This window comes from Micropterus dolomieu, linkage group LG14, assembly GCF_021292245.1.
Source record: "Micropterus dolomieu isolate WLL.071019.BEF.003 ecotype Adirondacks linkage group LG14, ASM2129224v1, whole genome shotgun sequence".
Classification (NCBI taxonomy): Eukaryota; Metazoa; Chordata; class Actinopteri; order Centrarchiformes; family Centrarchidae; genus Micropterus; species Micropterus dolomieu.
In genome coordinates, this window is record NC_060163.1 from 13,416,332 (window position 1) to 13,435,970 (window position 19,639).

The 19,639-nt window shown below is 39.3% G+C and overlaps 1 protein-coding gene across 1 annotated transcript in view; it reads left to right on the plus strand.

Annotated features, from left to right (window-relative positions):
• LOC123983505 (alpha-tectorin-like) overlaps positions 1–1,742 on the plus strand; it is a 20,453-nt gene extending 18,711 nt beyond the window's left edge. The window contains exons 20-22 of the mRNA XM_046069765.1: positions 636–887; positions 1,037–1,196; positions 1,315–1,742. Of these exons, the coding sequence (XP_045925721.1) occupies positions 636–887; positions 1,037–1,196; positions 1,315–1,503 (601 nt within the window). The 3' untranslated portion in view covers positions 1,504–1,742. The remainder of the gene's footprint in view (positions 1–635; positions 888–1,036; positions 1,197–1,314) is intronic.
• Positions 1,743–19,639: the final 17,897 nt, after the last annotated feature.

Genomic DNA, 19,639 nt, shown 5'->3' on the forward strand with positions numbered 1-19,639 from the left:
GAAGTGGACCCTCATGAGGGTCTCATCAGTCGTGAGAAGAGCATCCACCTGCACTTCTCCTGTGAATACCCTCTGGCCCAGGCCCTGTCTATGGATGTGGGCATCAACCCTCTAGAGAGGTGATAACCACAATGCTACCTCGCTTGCATGGTTCTTATAAAGGATCTTTTGGTTACTTGAAGTCCTGGTGGCTAAAGCAAGATTATGTAGAATGTCTGCTGGTTAGTTGTGTTGTTATTATATATTTGTAGTATTATTCAGCTGGTCCTGAGCTACATATGAGCTCAATACTGTATCATCATCATTTTTGGACATATACACTGGTAATTTGGTCAGAAATACTTTGAACCTCATGTAGAAAAGTGCTGATTGCCAGACCTTATTTATAGCTGACAGAATGCTACTATTTGGCATTTAGCCTAAAACTTTATGACCCATCTTTATAGCGTTATTTGTAATACATTGCTTAGGAGTTAAAGTCCTTTTCAGTGAGGCATTTATAATGCATTATCTATTCCCCGTATTTTCGGCACTTATGTTTGTGAATATTTTACTCATTATAGATATTATTCTTTAACCTACAACAGAGTTGCTGCCTTGCACGTTTAATCACATTGCGTAATGTTTTTCTGTAGCATTGTGAACAAGAGGCTTCCATCAGGCCAGGGTCGTTATCATTTGAGGATGCTCCCCTACGAGGACGCTGACTTCCACTTCCCTCTGACCAGAAATGGGAACCTAGAAATGGAAATAGACCAGAGGCTGTACATCGAGGTGCTGACAGAAGGAATAGATGAACGGCAGATCTCCACCGTTCTGGATTCATGCTGGGCAACACCTTTCAATAATGCCAGCTACCCTGTCCGCTGGGATCTCATCACCACCGAGTAACGGAGTTGTTTCACTGTGACCTTCTGTTAGCGCATACTTCAAGTCCCTTCTGATTCTGGTCTTCTTTCAAACCATATTCTTTATTAAAACTTACTTTAGTTTAAAGTATGCCTGATTGTAACTTCTACAGCTTTTTGTCTTTCAGGTGTCCTAATCCAGAAGATGGTACAGTAGAGCTGGTTCAGAACGGCATCTCCACTGTTGCGCGATTCTCCTTCAGGATGTTCACCTTTACCAACTATACATCCATCTATCTGCACTGCCAGGTCCACCTGTGTCTTCTGAGACACAACAACTGCTCGGCTGTACGTACAGCTTTACTTGTATATTAATAGTAAGACTGGAAGAATCATCCTGTATGATTTCTGCAGCTTCTCTGGGTAAAAGCTTTATATGAAAATGTGTAATGTTGTTTTCTTGCAGCATTGCTACCCGGGTTACCACACAAGAGTGGCGAGGGATGTTTCCCATCATGACACTGCAGCCATCTCACTCGGACCGCTAATCCTGAAATCAGATGAAACCAGGATGAAGACAAGCAGCGCTTCAGGCCAGTTGACCTCTATGGTGACCCTGCTAGTCAGTTTGCTGTCTGCCAAAACTCTATCTTAAAGAGTTCAACAATAGGCACACACACAGTAAACAGATGAAATTATACATTACACCATAACATATTAACCAGTCACCAGTACATAGATATATGATTGATCTGTTATTTTCTCTGTCGTATTCCACTAAAAATGTGTAATGAGATGAAATTTTTGTGCAGGCTTGAAAAAGTTATGTTACAGAATGTGGCAGTTTTTCTTTACAACACTAGAGGTCAGCATATGATCAAACACACATTTGGCTCTGTTTTCATGAAGGCATGTCTTTTTACCTTTTGTATTTAGTAACATTCATCAGTTGCATGCATTTTTTTTTTTTACTGTCATTACATCAATATTTCATTAGTGATCATCATTAATAATGAAGATGAATATGATAAATGAAGTGATTGATGTGTCAAATATGAATCATATTGTCTATATTGTCAACTAAAAATGTAGTCTGGGTTGTAGAACCCATGGACTCTGAATAATGTGTGCAACTTTCTACATTTAAAATAAAAATAAAAATAGTATTAATGTTTGGAGTTATTTCTTGAAATTGCATAGAAGCATCTACAAATACTGGAGCTAACACTACAACATGTTCTTTACAGGACACGTAAGTGTAACAATAACCACAATCCAAACCATTAATAAAGGATGGTTCTCATTTGACATGAAAGAAGCTGCCAGTGATACAAGAGGTCAGGTTTCCCTCTTTTGTGTTGAACCTCCTTTGTTGGGCTGAGTGTGGAGACTGACAGAGACGATATCTCCTGTGTCTTCTTGTTCGGGGTAAAATTTATCATTGTCACTCAGTGTGTCCTCAACAGTGTGGGATGAGACCCAGAGTAGACATAACAACACTTGCCAAACACCCGCAACATGTAATTTGTCATTGGTTATGGTACAGTACAAAGACTTAAAAGAGGGGCCAATACCACATGACCAATACACAGGCTCTGCAGTCCACTACTGACAGTACGTGTAAAATCTTATAAAGCAGTTTTCATGGATAACTACATCTGTACCCAAAACCTATGTGTTCATGATGGTGCTAGAGGTCATAGTTAGATCACTCTGTGTTTCTCATGTAATAGCTTAGCTCCTCTGACAGTGTACCATTGGGAGGTTAATCCTGTGGCTTATGTGGCATTTGCAGGCTTTCAAAGTCAATGTGTGAACATGAATGAGAGAACGGAATGGGAGACACACTTACACGTAGTTCACATTGGAACTGATATCTGCAAGTCATTATTTAGCAGACATCCTTTGTTGAGAGAAAACCTCACAACAAATCTAATGTCTTTGCAGGAACTGAGCTCAACAATGGACAACAAGGTGTGAAAGGGAATTTCTTTACAGGTAGGCTTAGTTACAGGTAGGCTTAGTTAAAAGTTGCACACGCAGTTTGGACAATAATTTAATGACATATAGACAATAGCATCAAAGCAAAGGTCTATAGGGAACGCCCTGGGCTGGACCAGGGTGAGACTCTCAGTAATGGCAAGAAAAGTAGTTGCTGTGATTTTGTAGTCACATACATCTGTTCACTTCAGCTTTGACAGGGGAAATAAGAGGATGGTCCTCATTCTATGATGTTCATATTTACAATGCATCCCAAATCTCAGAATATTTGGCTTGTGGACAAGTTGACTAGAAAAAACACTTGTCAACACTGTAAACAGTCAACTGTGAAGATTAGATAGATTTGCAGTTATTAATGTGCAAAACATTGATACTCATTTACATGTACAGCAGGCCTACATCTTTCTTCAGCTTTAAAATACTGCAGTATTCTCACAGTTGATGCTATTTCAGATATATGTTTGGATTTAGTCAAATCAAGTATATTACAAATCAAACATTTTGCTCAAGGGTCTTTAAAGTCTGTATAGCATACAACACCCTCTGCCCTTAGACCCTCAGAAAAAAGGCAAATTGAGCATTCTCTTTCCTTTCCCTTTTTGCTCTCTCTGCCCCTGACAGCAATCGATAAATCAAATGCTCTGGGGAAAAAATGAAATAGATCTGGTATCTGTGGCTGTCACAGGTCTGTAATAAACACGGCCTAAAATTTCATTCATGAAAAGCCACATTGCTAGCATGGCCAAAAATGCTGCAGAGAAAGGTAAAAAGTGGCTAACCCTTATATTTGGGAAATATTTACCCTCATGATCAAAGGCATAATGACTCCTTCTGAATTGCATGTGGCCCTTTAATCCCGCCCTGGTCACTCTCATATCTTCTTTTCAGTCCCATTTATTCCGTCCTTTCCTTTTCTAACTCATTATCTTGTATCTAATCGAATTAACTAAAAGCAGTTCCTGAAGCTTCACAGATCTTGTCCTACGTTTTTGAACCCACCCACATATGTCAGACCTAACAATATCCACATGTGGCAAGTAGTACTTTATCTTTCATTTGTAAACTGCTGTCATGCGATCACTATATCGCACTCTCCTTGATGTAGAGAGTGGCTGGGTGAACTGCTGTCACATCAGATGGCTGGTGGAAAAAAGAGCAAGCTAGTAAACTATGCCATACGTTCATTTCTTTGCTTACTATATTTATATACATACATATACATACTGCATATTTATTTCTGAGTTTAAATATTTGCTGATAGATCTCAACAGCCATCACTGAAAGGTTATTAAATGATGACCAGTTAAGGCTCTTTTCAGAGTTTTTGGGGGGGTTGAAATCTCTTCATCAGCATCATCGGTTTCCAACCCAGAGCCCTCAAAACATCTTGAATACTAATCCCTCCACCTCAGACCTGAGCTGCTTTTAGAAGCAGGCCTGTGCAGTGATAAGGGAGTTTGTAGCCACGGGAAAGAGGTAAAGAGTGAGACAAAAAAAAGAGGAAGGTGTAGAGAGAGAAGGAGAAGGTAGTGGATGGGGAAGAGAGGGAATATGAGTGACAGCTTGTTGACTTTTACGAGATGCTGAGGGCTTAGTGGGCTAAATTGGATTCGCTCATAAAGTCCCCTGTGTGGTGTGTTGCAGGGGTCATGAAAGGTCCCATCTGACATCTGACCTCTCCTATTCCCCTCATACTGCCCCTCATGTCAGCACCACTGACCACTGTGCACTGCAGCATACAGCATAATTACATCTGAACTGAAGATTCCAGCCTCTGGGATTCTTTATGACGAGAGGGTTTATATGAAACAAGTATTAATGAATGGAAGTTCTACTGGTTACAATAAAAGGCATGTAAACCACTGATATTTAACTAATTGTTTTTCCCACAAAGAATTCCCCCAACATCGCAGCTACACTTCATTGTGTTGCGTGCTGCCAGTTTGAAAGACATGTTCAGGGTCAGGTTAAGAGGATGAATGTGGGCTGTGTCTGTGTGTGAATGAACATGGAACAAAGCTCAATGTTATTGGTATCCTTTTTCTAGATAAAAGCTAAAAAAAACCCTGAATAATGTCTTATTGGGTTCCACGGGCAAATCACTTAGTCAATGTATTTTGACACATTCAGAGGCCAAAATCTCCTCTCTGTATACTGTAAATCAAGATGATGTTGATTTGAAAATAACAACACTTTTCTTAAAGGACACATTGGAAATAATTCAATTAAAATGTAATTACAAAGTATTCAATGTAAAGGCAGACAAATTTTTTGTTAGCTGACTCATTTGTTGACAATTTATTTCCCTGGTAGGTGTTGCTGTGTTGTTATGTATTTGTTTGAAACTGGCAAGTCTATGCACAAGCTCAATTGCCATTACTTTGTTTCATTTCTTTCTTGTTTTCTGTAGGCGTGTTTCTGCCTATTGATAAGAGCAGGACACAGCCTGGTGATGAACTGGTAAATAGACATACTCATGTATTTGGGTAATTAATTAAAATCTTTAAATTTACTTTATACAGGGGATGGAAACAAAAGTAATATGTTTATGTTGGTAAAATGGGAAAATACTACAACTGAAATAATTTAATGTGGTATATTATGAATGAAAGATAATAGATAATAGTTCTAACATTGACTAATGCATACAATTCCTGTGAGAAGCATGTATACTTTAGAACATTGGTCTGTTCTGTCCTGTTTTTCTTGTTGTTCACAAGACCTTTTGTTTTGATCAAAGCTTTCTTGATAAAGAAATATCCGGCCATCTGCTGTTTCTGTCGAGAGTAATTAGATTTCCCTGGTGAATTCTATACTCCTGAGAAGGCTGGACAGTCAGGGGACTGTAGCTGCAATCCTAGAAGTCATGAAATTGACTCAGCAAACCATGTGCGAAAAATCAGCACTTTGTAAAGTGAATTATACACATGTACCATGACTTTCATCCATGCTGGGTTCTTTATGAATTTACTGTGACATCTTCACTGTCCTGAAAATTACATCTCACGAGAGTAAAATCCATGGCGGTTTTGTTGTTTATTTATATTCTTAATGTATTTCTTTATTTTAACACTATTATGTCCCATTAAAACATGAAATGATACTAAAAATCAAATCAGATTGTATTAGCCCCTCTTTCCTGCTAAAGGTATAATAACTATTATATTGTATGTGGTCATGCTTACTAATTAATTAACTATAAAAATCCATTATGATAAAATGCCATCATTATCAATTATGTTGTCTGTGGCATGCTATTTCCATCAGCTTTCCATTTGAAATATTAGATCAGAGACTACCAGAGGGCTTCCTCTTGCCATCTGGTCCTGTTGTCAACCCATGACTGCTTCCTCTAATCCTCAGACCGACAGTCCGGTCTTTAGTAACTCGCTAAAGATTTGTAACATCTTAAAAAACATCTGGGCGTTTTGCTTTTTTGTGTCTCTCCACTACAAACATTTTGTCAACAAACAGTTGTAAGTGATATATAAAATGTACATCTTGTCCTTCGAGAAGCTGCCAGTCTGCTCTTACGTGTTCCCTTTTTTCTAGTTCACACGTCACAGTGCACTTTCAGCTTTTATATCCTCATATCCACACACATTTAGTCCTCTGTTGTACAGTATTGCCCTCACCTGCAAGAGAACTAAGAAAAGTTTTTTTTTTACTTTCAGGGATTGTTTGATATTTTTGGAAATATGCTTATTCGCTTCCATGCCGAGAGTTGGATCAATGACATTCTGGAAGAACAGAAACAGCTCTGTTCAAATGTAACACAATCTATATACAGGTGCTAAGAGAGCTCAGTAATTAACATTTTATATTGTGTTTGTTTCTTCTGCTGTTGATTTTCCACTGTGTCACCATATTTTCTTTCCTCTGGCCCACCATGCCCCACCCCTCCGCACTCTGCCCCATCATCACCACCACTTCACTCCCTGCAACAGTGACCATGGGCTGTTTATCGACTGGCTTCTTCTTCCTGTTTGTGGTACTAAGAGGCTGAAATTAGATCTGTATCGCCGAGGATTTGAGATAAATTGGGCAGCGGATCGGTTCTAACTCGATTTCCTCTTGGTTTCTGAGGAGGAAGAGTAGGATAGTTCGTTATGACGCAGCAGACAGTATAACACCAGATTGACACGTACGAGGATGGGGTGAACGTGGGTCTGTTGAATGTAAGGTGTGCTGCAGTTAATGAGTTTTAAAAATAACAGGACATATAATGTGATGAGCCAGCACAGCACAGTTGCGTATGCAAAGATTCTGAAAGTATTTGGTGTTATCATATATATCATATTCGTAGTCCTAACAGCTCAATGGGCAAAGAAAATTTCCACTATTGCCAGGGTTAGAAATCATCTACCTTTTGCACGTGCTATGCAAGGCCTCATTATTGGCGGTGTGCTATCCTCCACTTTGGCTCCCTCGGGTTGGTCAAAATGGCTGTGGTACACAGGGGTAATCGGCCGCTCCCATTACAACTCCCAGGGGAGGGAGGTTTGCTCCTTAGCTTCTTTGTATGGTTAGGAGTTGGGGTGTGGATCTCACTCTTTTCACTGTTCCACTTTGATCTGACTCCAGTCCCTGACAGCTGATACTGTAGCTGAACCTGACACTCGGCGCTGCCTCTGAACAAATCTGGAATGGGAAGAGGAGAATGGGATTGAGAAGAGCCCGGCTTAATGCCAGAGTATCTGTTGTTTTGTGTGCCAGACAGACGTGATGACCTTCTTGGTTAAACTCAGCCCAGGAGGTCATCACACAGACTGAAGAGGAGGAATGCCCAGAGGGTAAACAAGTGCCTCTTGATGTTGTTTTCACTTTTATCTCTTCACATGGATGCATAACATATAACTTGGACATGGTGGTGACAGAGGAGGCTACAACCTGGACAGGTCACCAGTCCATCACAGGGCCACACATATACAAACAACCACTCACACTCACACCTAAGGACAATTTAGAGTCACCAATTAACCTAGCCTGCATGTCTTTGGACAGTGGGGGAAGCCGGAGCACCCAGAGAGAACGTTTTCAGATATTGTAGATATCTACAGACAAAATAATTGCCCTTTAGCCAAGTAAAAATAAACAGAAGAGAGAAATAACAAGCATGGAGATATTTCAAAATCCAGCGAAGGACTTACAGTTTTTTTCAGTTGCTAACAAGCATCAGTCAAAACTGAAGAAACTTTTTTCAAAACTCTTCACACAGTCTGCATTACAAACATGCATCTTGGCCAAACTGTTAATCTCACCTCCAAAACTCACTCAAACCACCAAAACACTTCATACATGTCTCAGAATAAACTTGTTCAACCAAACACACTGGCAACAACTCACACTCAGAAAGCATTCACTGTCACTCATAACACAGACCTAAAAAACACAGCGAGCAATAAATAAATGAATTCCTGAAATTTCAGTGCTGCAATATATTTTTTCTGACTTGTTTCCACAGTAACACCAGTACTGAGACACAATGACCAATTCATGTACCAACTCCCCTGAACCAATTCTGCTAAAATACAAGCACATTTACTGCTTTACACCCAGATTGCAGTTTTACAATAAAACCACATTCAAAACACTACACATAGTTCTCTATGCACATAGATGTAAACATAAAATGTATATAAATGTTCTGCTAAGACCAGCTTTAAGCTTTATTTCAATCTGGTTGTGACAGAAATGCAGGGCATTTGCCATCCTTCTGTTTTGAATGTGTTGTTAACAGGTTTGGACACAGGGTGTTAGCATTTGAAAAATGTGCTGCAAATACATAGTGTTTTGCTGGTGGTGGAGTAGTAATAAGAATATAGTTCATGGAGAAAGTGATCATTGAATGCATTTTGTGTGAAAGCAATGAAAAGTGATTCACAGTTTGGTCCACGTACACTTCTGTTTTGTTGACTGTGTGAAGAGTTTTGACACTGAGACTTCAGTTTTGACCAATGCAGGTTAGCAACTGAAGAAAACCCTGTTAACAGTCATACTCGTACTTGGGACACAATGACCACAACTTGTAATTCAAGTACCAACCCCCTGGACCAATTCTCACTTTTTTCAAAACACTACGTACATAGATGTTACAGTTTTGGACACACTGTGTTAGCATTTAAAAAAATGTGCTACAAATACAGTATATAGTGTTTTGCAAGTGGTGGAGTAGTAACGAGAAAGGAGTTCATGGATTTTGGAGAAAGTAGTGATTGAATGCATTTTGTGTGGAGAAAAATTATTTACAGTTTGGTCCACATACACTTCTGTTTTGATTTCAGTTTTGACCAATGCATGTTAGCAACTGAAAAAAAAACCTGGATGACTGATGGACCGATGGACTGGAAATGACATCCAGTCCCTTTCCTGACATTGTTGTGGTGAACATAGGCAGGATAAGCCTGTACCTTAAGATAATGAATCAAATAGGTGGATCAGAAATGAGTAGCTAGTAGCTAGAAGGTTCAGCCGGTCTAGTCTATGTTCAGTAAAATCTTGTTCGCAGTCTGTAGAGAGAGTGTGGACCCAGTCATGGCCAGAGAAAAAAGGGCAGCATGGAAGAGAAGTAACAAACAAACAAAACAAAACAAAATATGATTTATTCAGACATTTAAATGCAATCTACTGGACCACAGTTATTTAATTGATGACCAAAGATTTAACCATGTTTCTCTCATAATTGTCAGCTTTGGCATGGGACAGCCAAACAATCACAGGTCTCCAGTTTGCCTATGGGTCAGGTCTACTATATTTGCTGTGTGTACCAAGTGTACCAAAGAAGTTCAGAAGTCTTTTTAAAAACAATGATAGACCTTAACTTTCCAGTAACTTAGTCCCTGATCTTCTTTCTACAGTTTGATGGCTGTACTTCCTGAGGGGACGTTTCAGAATGGGTCTGATAGCTGTGTGGCCAGCCCTCCACAGGTGCTGCAGATGGGCCCCACTGCAAAGCTCTGCTATTGGCTAAATGGTATAGAGCCATCAGCAATCTGAGCCTTTTGAATTAAGTTGAGAGAAAAGCTCTTTAAACAGTTGCTACCCAAAGGTCCCTTGGGACACACAGGGACATTCAGAGACATTTGTTCCTTGTGTCTTTGAGGGCTGAATCTTTCAAACACTCATACAGGGTGAGTGTAAATGCTTAACTAAGCTTTTTAAAGCGTCACTGAGGTATTTTGGGTTTGACTTGTGTTTTCTGATAAATACATAAAGACAGGCCTCCCACTCTCAGTTCATAAGATCCCTAATGCAGTTTGCATACATCACAAACAGACAAGCTGCAACTCATTCTGCCTCAGGTCAGCACTAAAACTGATGTTGACACTCTCTCTGTCATCACAGAGCATGAACATACCTGAACGATGCAGTGGAAAGAACCTAGACATGTACATTTGTGGGATTCTTCACTATGTTAGGTCATGAAAATACTGTTAAACTGAAGAAATGAGTGGTTCTCAATAGGGAAGAGAACATCAACATTATTTTTTGCATCATTAGCATGTAAGCCAGAAGGGTCATTTTTAACCTTCCACAAGAGGTCTCTAACACAATGGTGTCTTTATTCACAGGATGCTATTGGAAACACTCTTGCTAACACAGTATCAGTGTCTTCATTACATAAAAACACAGGTATGAAGTACCAAAACCCACAGGCTCTTTCAATTTCTTGAATGTCTAGATAGATATGGGAAAGGTCCATGTCATACTAGAGAGCTGTATTATCTTTTAGAGTACAATAATCTACTCCTGTGTCCTCTTCCACTTCCACAGTGCAACATTACATCATTCCTTTATTTAGAGGCCATATCAGTTTGACATCATGATCATCACTCTATACCTGCATTCACAGAGATGGGTGGCTGGGATTGAAACTCAAGCCTGTGTATTACAGGCCTATGAGATGCAGAACATCAATGCTTGTCCTTGGCTATTCTGAAGGCTAATCAGATTTCATGAGGCAGAGTATGGGTTCCAGTTTCCTGTGCGCTGTGTGCCGAAAACACAGTGCAGATACCAGATATATTGGACAAATAATACATGTCTTGAAGCGATCATCCTATTGGTTAGCATGTTTTGGTGAAGACTGGAAAACCAACAAATCACAGAGAAGTATGGCAATATGTTTAAAGCCATAGTTAGACATTTTGGGACGCTAATTTGCTTTCTTGCTGAGAGCTGCGAGAGAAGACTGATTCCTTTCTCATTTCCCTTTCTGCACAGTAAATATGGACCTACTGCAAGCAGCCAGTTAGCATAGCTTAGTGCAAGGACTGAAAAGAGATGGGAACAGCCAGCCTGTCAACAACATCTCAGGGGCAGCATAATAGTCACCAAAAGGTTGTGTGTAGTGTTTGCTGTGACAAGAGAGATGGAAAGCGGTGATGGAACAATGGATAAGACTATGCCTTTGGTGTGAGAGACCTGGGTTCAATCCCCCACTTAACCCCTAGTTGCTCCAGAGGCGTGCGACCTCTGACATATATAGCAATTGTAAGTCGCTTTGGATAAAAGTGTCAGCTAAATGAATAAATGTAATTTAAAACTCCTGTTCATGCAATGTTAAAATGACATCTCTTTTCAATTCTTCACAAAGAATACCTACGAACCAGAACCAGAGAATCTCCCGGCTATTAGTGTTGTGGCGTTCGAAGAACGTTTAGTTCATTTGACCTAATCTTGTATGTGACTCAGGAGGAACGGGTTGTCTCAGTGGGTAAATTGTTCATTTTCACGCATGCGTGAATAGTCTTGGACTCTTACGTTCACTCGTTACACAGCAGCTGCATGGTCTCCGTCAGCACAGGAAACAGAATTGATTAGTTTACGACTCTCAGCTATGGTTCTCTGGGTTTGTGTCGTTCATTTGTCACGTGACAACTGGCTACAGGGCTGTGGTAAGCAAGCTGTACAGGAAACAGAATTGATTAGTTCAGGACTCATAACTGTGGGTCTCTGGGTTTGAGTCGTTCATTTTTCACGTGACATCTTGGCTACTGTGGAGCAGGAATGAGCTAATCGTTCAGCGTTCAGGCTGACTTACTGCCAGAACCGGGGAATGAGAGGCAAGTCTGTTGTCAGGTAACAGTCACTGGACTGACATATATCTAATACCTATTTTGATAATTTTGTGACATTTAATAAAGCATAACGTTATTACAGCGCAGTTATGTTGTGCTAAGTTTAACATAGTTGTTGTGCATAGTTTTAACACAGCCGCACCGTAACTTTAGTCCTGCTAGTGTTTACAGCCAACAGCTGATGATAGTTGTTCTGGGTCCACTTCAGCGCCCTGACAGAGTTCTACCGGGAGCTGAATTACCACAGAGGTCGTCTCCTCTCCAAAACAAATGGACCTGGACATTAAACCATTAAAACACAGCCACATAGCAGCGTTAGCCCTGTGGTTTGTTTACAGCTAACAGCTGATCCGGTCCGCCAGAGAAAGCAACTTAACTTTTACTTTTTATTTATCGACAGAGCCGTGCTGTTGTTTCACAGCTCCTCACTGGTGAACAACCTGCAGTGTTTGAGAGTGTATTTTATTCATCTAGTGTGTCAAGCTTATTACTTCAATATATTCCCTGTAAATCTGATTTTAACATATAGAATTTACTCATGGATAGGCGTTAGGCTACTGTATGAATGAGCACTTTAGAGATATAGTGATAGTAATTATAATTGTATATATATATATATGGCTGGTCTGGTTGTATACTCAGGAAAGATTGTGAAAATGGACAGATTTAGCCGGAGTAGTGGCTTAATTGTATATTATATAACATATTTCTGTGGTTTTTACATGGTTTGAATTTGGTTGTGGCTCCATGGGGCTTTATAGAACCATGATAGAGAAAGATCAAGAGGTGAATTTGTGCATTATACTTTGTCAGAGCAAGCCAGGCAGCCTTCTGTGTTTGAGAACTGAGCTGTTTTTTTAAAATTGACCACTAGAGGGCTGCAGCTCCGCAATAACCAGCCTAGTTAAAATGAACGAAATGACACAAAAAAAGATTAGTTCATTTTAATGAACGAGATTTGGTGACTCGAGTCTTTCAAAAGAGTGACTTTTCCCATCACTACCAGCTATGGTTCAAAGCCACAGATCTGGAAAGGCAATGCATGCAAGACTATATTGTCAGTAGAACATGTCTGTTAACTGACTCAGCAGTATCAACCTAAAGTTAGCTAACAAGAGCTAACATTAGCCATAATAGCTACTGGTCACTGTAACAGTGAAACTCCTGGAGCTCTTAGCATGCAAGGATGCATATTATTGCTTATAAATTCAGCTTTTCATTTAAAAGTCACACTTGTTTTACTTTAAAGGTTCAGTGTGTAATATTTCTAAGGATCTATCAACAGAAATGCAATATAAGATCCATAACTATGTTTTCAGTGGTGTATAAAGACCTTACATAATAAACCATTATGTTTTTTATTAACTTAAAATGAGCCATTTATATCTCCATAACCGCGGGTCCCCGCTTCCATGGACGTCACCACATTGCATCGTTATGTTTCTACAGTAGCTGAAAACGGACAAACAGCGCTACAGAGCGTGTTTCGTCACTACGTTCTTCTTGTTTTACTTCTGGTAGAATTCAGGCAGTGCAGACACTTATCACTATATTGAATACGTACGTTATAAGAAGAAGAAGTAATAATAATATACAGCAGTGGTCTGCAAATAAGTTTTGCATCGGAGCAGTGTTTTCATACTGACTTGCATCAAAATGTTGTTTGGTTTGCTTAGTCGGTAAGGTGTGGGGCTTGCAATCCAAGGGTTGAGCATTTGATCCCACCTTAGGAAAACTTTTTTTTCTCTCTTCAACAAATGGATTTTGCAGCAAATGTTTCTCAGATCACGGCATGTGCTGCACTGTTTTTGTTTCGGTGTTTGATCCGCATCCATTAACCTACAGACGCTTTTGCATTTCCCCAGTATCGCCAGGCCGAGGACATTTTGGGAAATCATGTTTTCTGACGGGTCTTTCAGAGGTGTGTCAAGCAGGCTACAGACTCTTTTAATTTTGTTTGGAATTTTTAAGTAAAAGCTCAGTTCAACTCCAAATACAGAATTGCAGTAACAAGCTTCTTGCGCTTTTATTTTGTAGGCAAAACCACTAAAGAGGAAGTGATTATGTGTGAAACTGTTGCTGTCATGACTGAGATCTATTTCAGCACTGCTATCAAAGTATTTATTTATTTATATTTTATGCCCTATCAAAGCACCATAATCTGGCCGCGGGCCAGATATTACGGTTGGCGGGCAGTTTTGGCGAGGATACATAATCAAAGAGAGAATGAATGTGTTTCCCTTGTCAATGTTTGTATAAACTTTATTTAATGTAATGTTACACACTCTTGGCTTACATTTTCCATGTTATCTGTCAGTGGCCAAGTCACAATAACATATGGTTTTACAGAATAATTAAGTAAATATAATTTCTTAATAAATATACCTAAACCTCATTTCTTGGCTACTTGGCTCTCTCAGAAAAGACACTTTTTGTGCTGTGTCAGCCAACGTAGCTGTCTTTTGAAAGGTTAGGGGGCAGTGGTAGACTGGACAGATGGTTGCAATTCACAACCCTCACCACTAGATGCCACTAAATCTTACACACAGAACCTTTAATTTTTATTTATTTGTTGTAAGCTAGGACTAATTTTCAAGCTGTCAGTATTGGTACCTCTCAGACCCAGATATTTTCATTAAATGACTTCTTGTTTTTGAGACCATATGGACACAGTAGCCTACTACTTGCAGTTGCTAATATTCTCAGCATGTGCTAAAAGTACCTCCATAATACAGAGATGCTCACAAGTCTTTGAGCTAGAATCCAGAGCACAACCACTTAGCCTCATGTACATGCATCTACAACTAATGACAACTTATAAACTACTGTAAGTCAACACACACCCCAGACTCTCAAACCAGTGTAACACTATAACTAAATAAGACGTTGCATGATCAACAATAAATCTGTAACCTGTTTTTCACAGACCACAACCATGTAATGTGCAATGCAATCAGTTAAAATACTGTAAGTCTAAACATTCCCCACACTCTCAAACCCAGCGTTATATCTAAATAAAACTGTAACATTGTATGATCAATAATAAACCTGTAACCTGTTTGCAGCCGGCAGTACGTAAATGATTATGATAATTGACCACTTCAAGTTTGTCAAGTAAACAAACGCTCATTCATCTTTCCATAACAAATGACAGTTAGACCTAACCTCCTGTAGGTCATAGCTAAGAAGCAAGCTAATGTGACCAATGCTGAGATAAACATGTTTACTAACCTCAGGTAACTAACCTATCAGTGTCATTCAAGCAGTGTGTTTGTACTTCTAGTTGCAGATCAGGCTTAGGAGGTATCTTGGTTGTCTTGGTACAATTGTTACTCTGCTGTAGATCTTAAGCCTCTGTTGGTTCAGTGACTCACTTGACAAGACGGGCTAACAAAAGAATCAAAGGAAGAAAGTATGTTCAGAATACTCGCACGAACGTATGATTTTGAACAATGTATCCTGCCTACAGTTGACGCTTGTGAAGAAAAGATGGATTTTCTCTTTCAAAACAGAGTGAGATTTTTATGAATTCTTGTTGTAAACATGACAAGAAAAAATATGTGAGCCTGTTCCGAATAGTGGCTGAGTGCTTGCACCACTCAAGTGTATGTACGATATGTATGGGAAACGTAAATAGAAACAGGGAACATGTGGGGTTTTACATCAAATGCAATTAAATAAGTAATGTTTTAATGGCATTTCCCCCTGAACCAACCAATAACAAACAAATAAATCCTTTCCTGCTCACCGCAAAAGCCACCGGCGGGAATGCCTCACCAATTATGAGCTTCTGAAAGGCGTTGTGTGAATTGTGTAAATGTTTCTCATTTTCTCGCCTCACACCAAACAAGTTAAAGCTTCATCATCACTGAAAATGGAAAGATTGCGGACAATAAAAGCTAAGCACTTTGCCGTCACCCTCATCAGCAAGATGTCACTTCTAAGGAATGCCTTCACTGTTGGATCAATTTCATTAATCAAATAGTGAACTTGCCCCTGTACTTAGGAGAAGTGGTTGACAATGGATGGTTGGATGGAAATAGTGAACTTGATTTGAATGTGCTTGACATTTTAGGACTTTTTTACTAAATTGTTGATTGGTTTGACGCCACAGTAACACATGCTCTGTCAGTGTTATAAAAGTACAAAAGAGAGAAGGGTTTTCCAGGGTGAAAAAAAGTGGAGAGGAGGAGCAGACTTTTAATCATGCTGCATCTTTAAAAAGGAGAGAGGAAAGGACAAGAGGAATTGTATAACAGACTGATGTGGATGGAGGTGAAAAATGGCTCTATTATAAGCCTAATAGAATTTCCCATGGCCCCAGAGGGAAGCAGAATGGACTCTCCCTCCATCCCACTTTGCCTCTCTATCCCCTTCATCCCTCCATTTGCCTGGACCGGAGAGATAATTTCATCACTCTTCACTTAATTGTGTGCGCTGCTGGCAGAGCCTCACTCTCTGTTCCAGCAAACAGCGGCAGGTGGGAGAGGAGGAAGAACAGCAGAATAATAGAACAGAGTGGGAAACCACATCACTTCATTTTTATAGATAGACAGCTTGTAAAAGCGATGGGTTAGGCAGTCCCCTCTGGGTAGCCAAGTGTAAACACAGCAGAAAACACTGAGTGGGATCTCAGTGTGCCATACAGGATGTAATACAGGAAAGACTTACAGTAAATTCAAATATTTGTTTTTGGCTCAAGTAAACATGAAATACAGTTAGGCTACTGTATCTAACTGTATCTGGATTAACCCAGTTTGTGTAGACATGAGATCATGTCATCGCTTTTGTTTTCATATGTTTTACTAAATGAACATCATGTTGTGTTGAAGAAGACATGCAAATAGCGACTGAGACCATAAACTCATAATGAAAGTGTTTACTGAGGTAATAAATCAGGTGAGAAGTAGGGTCATTTTACTATTATTTCTAATGGAACCAGACTTCTTTTTGCAACCAGAAGAGTTGCTGGCTGTTCAATAAAATGCAGGTGTAAAGGATTTCTGTATTGGATTCACGTCTCAGACCGGAAGCTTCCCGCTTGGTTGTAGACTACTTAAAGTATGGCCAGGGCAACATTGTGTATTTTCAGAATTACATTATTAAACAAATATGGTCTACTGTGCATGCTGTTGTCTGATGGTGGAGGACATGTTGCATTTTCATAACACTGTGGGACAAGAAGCAATGGTCAAAATCATAGAAGCAAAGGCCAGGATATCCTGACTTTTAGTTGATATAGGTCAAGCTCCAAAAATACTGGATCCTAAATTTCCCACAAAACAACTCCATAAACATCAAAGGCTTTCATTTAAAATGTCTCCAAATCCAAGCCAAGATATGTTATCCATTTTATTACCAGACAGAATAATATTACTAACCATGACTACTAAATTAATGACACAATGCACAATGGTTGGAATACCCCAGTGAGAAGCGTGTTTGACTGTCTTGTAATCAAGAATGACCTGTACTTATAACAGTCTCAACAGTTTTAACTCCTGCCAACACTGATCATCACAATCTTCAGTTTAAATCATGGCTGTATTTTACCTCATTATACATGTGTGGATGTTACTGAATGGTTAGAGAAGAGAGGTAAACTGCTTTTTGTACTAATTTGAAGTAATGGGGAAGATGTTGTTTTAAACCCAGTAGGTACATCCTTCAATGTATTGTATACAAAACAGGATACAAATCGAAACTGACCCTCAAAATCATGCCTATTTATATCTAAGAAAGAAAAGAAACCTACTCCACCAGTATTACCTTGTCAGACTGACCTTTGACTTCAGAGGAGATCAGTCACTTGTTCCCTACTGTCTCACTCAGCATTTGCTACTTTCAAAGGTTTCACCTTGTGTTTGATCTACTGTTAAAGTCCTCCGTGACCGAAGGGAACACGTGTGCCATCATCTGGAGTGATCTGCATACATCATCATGAGTGTCGTCTGAGATCCTCAGAGAGATGCTCCTCACTTGGTCATAAAGATGAAGATGCTTCAGACCTTTGACCTCATCTCAAAGTCAAAGCACAACATCGAGGTTAAGACTGGGGTCAACTTTTGTAGGCCGTACCAGTTTCAGCTTCAACAGAATTAAACAGCAGCTGCAGAAATACACTTTACTTAACATCTCATATATGTTGAAAGCTGGTTAGCTTAGCATAAAGAGACAGTCAAAGTTTTTGTGTAGATTAAACAAATGAGATATATAATAACGTGTTCATTTATGAGCTTTAAGGGATGCTGGTAGCTCGATTTGTAACCTTTGGACAGAGACCCCCTGTTTCCAGTCTTTGTGCTAAGCTAAACTAACTGGCTGCTAGCTGTAGATTCATATTTACCGTACAGACGGAAGAGTGGTATTGATATTTTCATCTAACTCTTGGCAAGAAAACAAATGAGTGTGTTTCCCAAAAATTCTAATTATTGCATTAAGGTTAGTTCTGAATATTTTATTCTTGGTTTCTTCCCAAACTACAATCTGAGAAAACAGGTCGTTTCCACTGAAGGACTCTTGGTTTCATTTGAACTCCTCTGAGATGTGAAGGATGAACCTTCAGAGATTATTATGATTGTGCTGTTATTTTGGGCGAGACCTGTGGTCTTTTCATGGCAAAGGTTTCACAACCTCACATTTCTGGAGAGTCCTAAGGGAGCCCTGTTTCCATGTTCTCACTTTATCCCAGTGGTGATTTGTAGAGTAAATAAGTATATTATATTATTATATTTAAAACTGACCATAACATGTTGTAAGTTAACTGTGCATCAGGGAGGAATATTACATGAAAATCATCCCCTACTTATTTTCCCACTCCTATAATTGAATTATAATTTTTTAGTTCCTTATTTACATCTTTCTGTAAATGAGCAATACAATTTTTATTTTTTGTTTGAACATATATTTTTGTTATATATACCTGTCTCTTGCTAGTTTCTCTAGCGTTGCCTACCCCACCCACTTTGACAACATAATTCTTAATTTAGTTTACTTTCCGGTACTGCATCACAATCACATTTTCCGCATTTATGATTTCAGTTTTTCACCTGGCTTTTCTCATTCATTGTTTCCATAGTTCCAACAGAATATAGGCAACAAAGCTGTATTCCTTAAATGGTGGCTGAATGTTTTTTTTTTGTACATTAAATGTTGCAAAACATTGTTGAAAGTAGCCTTCAAATCCATCTTTTCAAGATGAACCACATTAGGATGTAATTACTTACGAGGATCTTCAGTAGGTCTTAATCATTACAGAATGTAAATCAGCATGTAAAAGTGTTCAAGATGATGAAAACTTTCTATTAACATAAAAACACAGATTATAGGTGGCTCTACAGAGTCAAAGACTGGAGTCGCTCAGTGAAGACAACTTTTTAAAAAAAATCTGTTTAGCATGAAGCCAAAACTCAACTGGTCACCCAAACTCAACCTATCCTCTTTCACCACCACATGTCACTCCTGCACACATGGTTCCCTTCACAAACATTCCTCGCTAACGACTCACTGGAGGTTAGCAGTGGTTAGATGGGAAATGTGTTTTCCATTTGAACCACGGCTCACTTAGAAACTGATCTTAGGCACTGGGAACTGGGACAGAACCTGTTGATGCAAGTACACAGGTTTAAAATTGTTGATAACTTACGTCAAGTTTAATTGCATTGGTAGCATAGTGAAGCAAATCTTAGCAGAAAGTTTGTCTTTCTCATT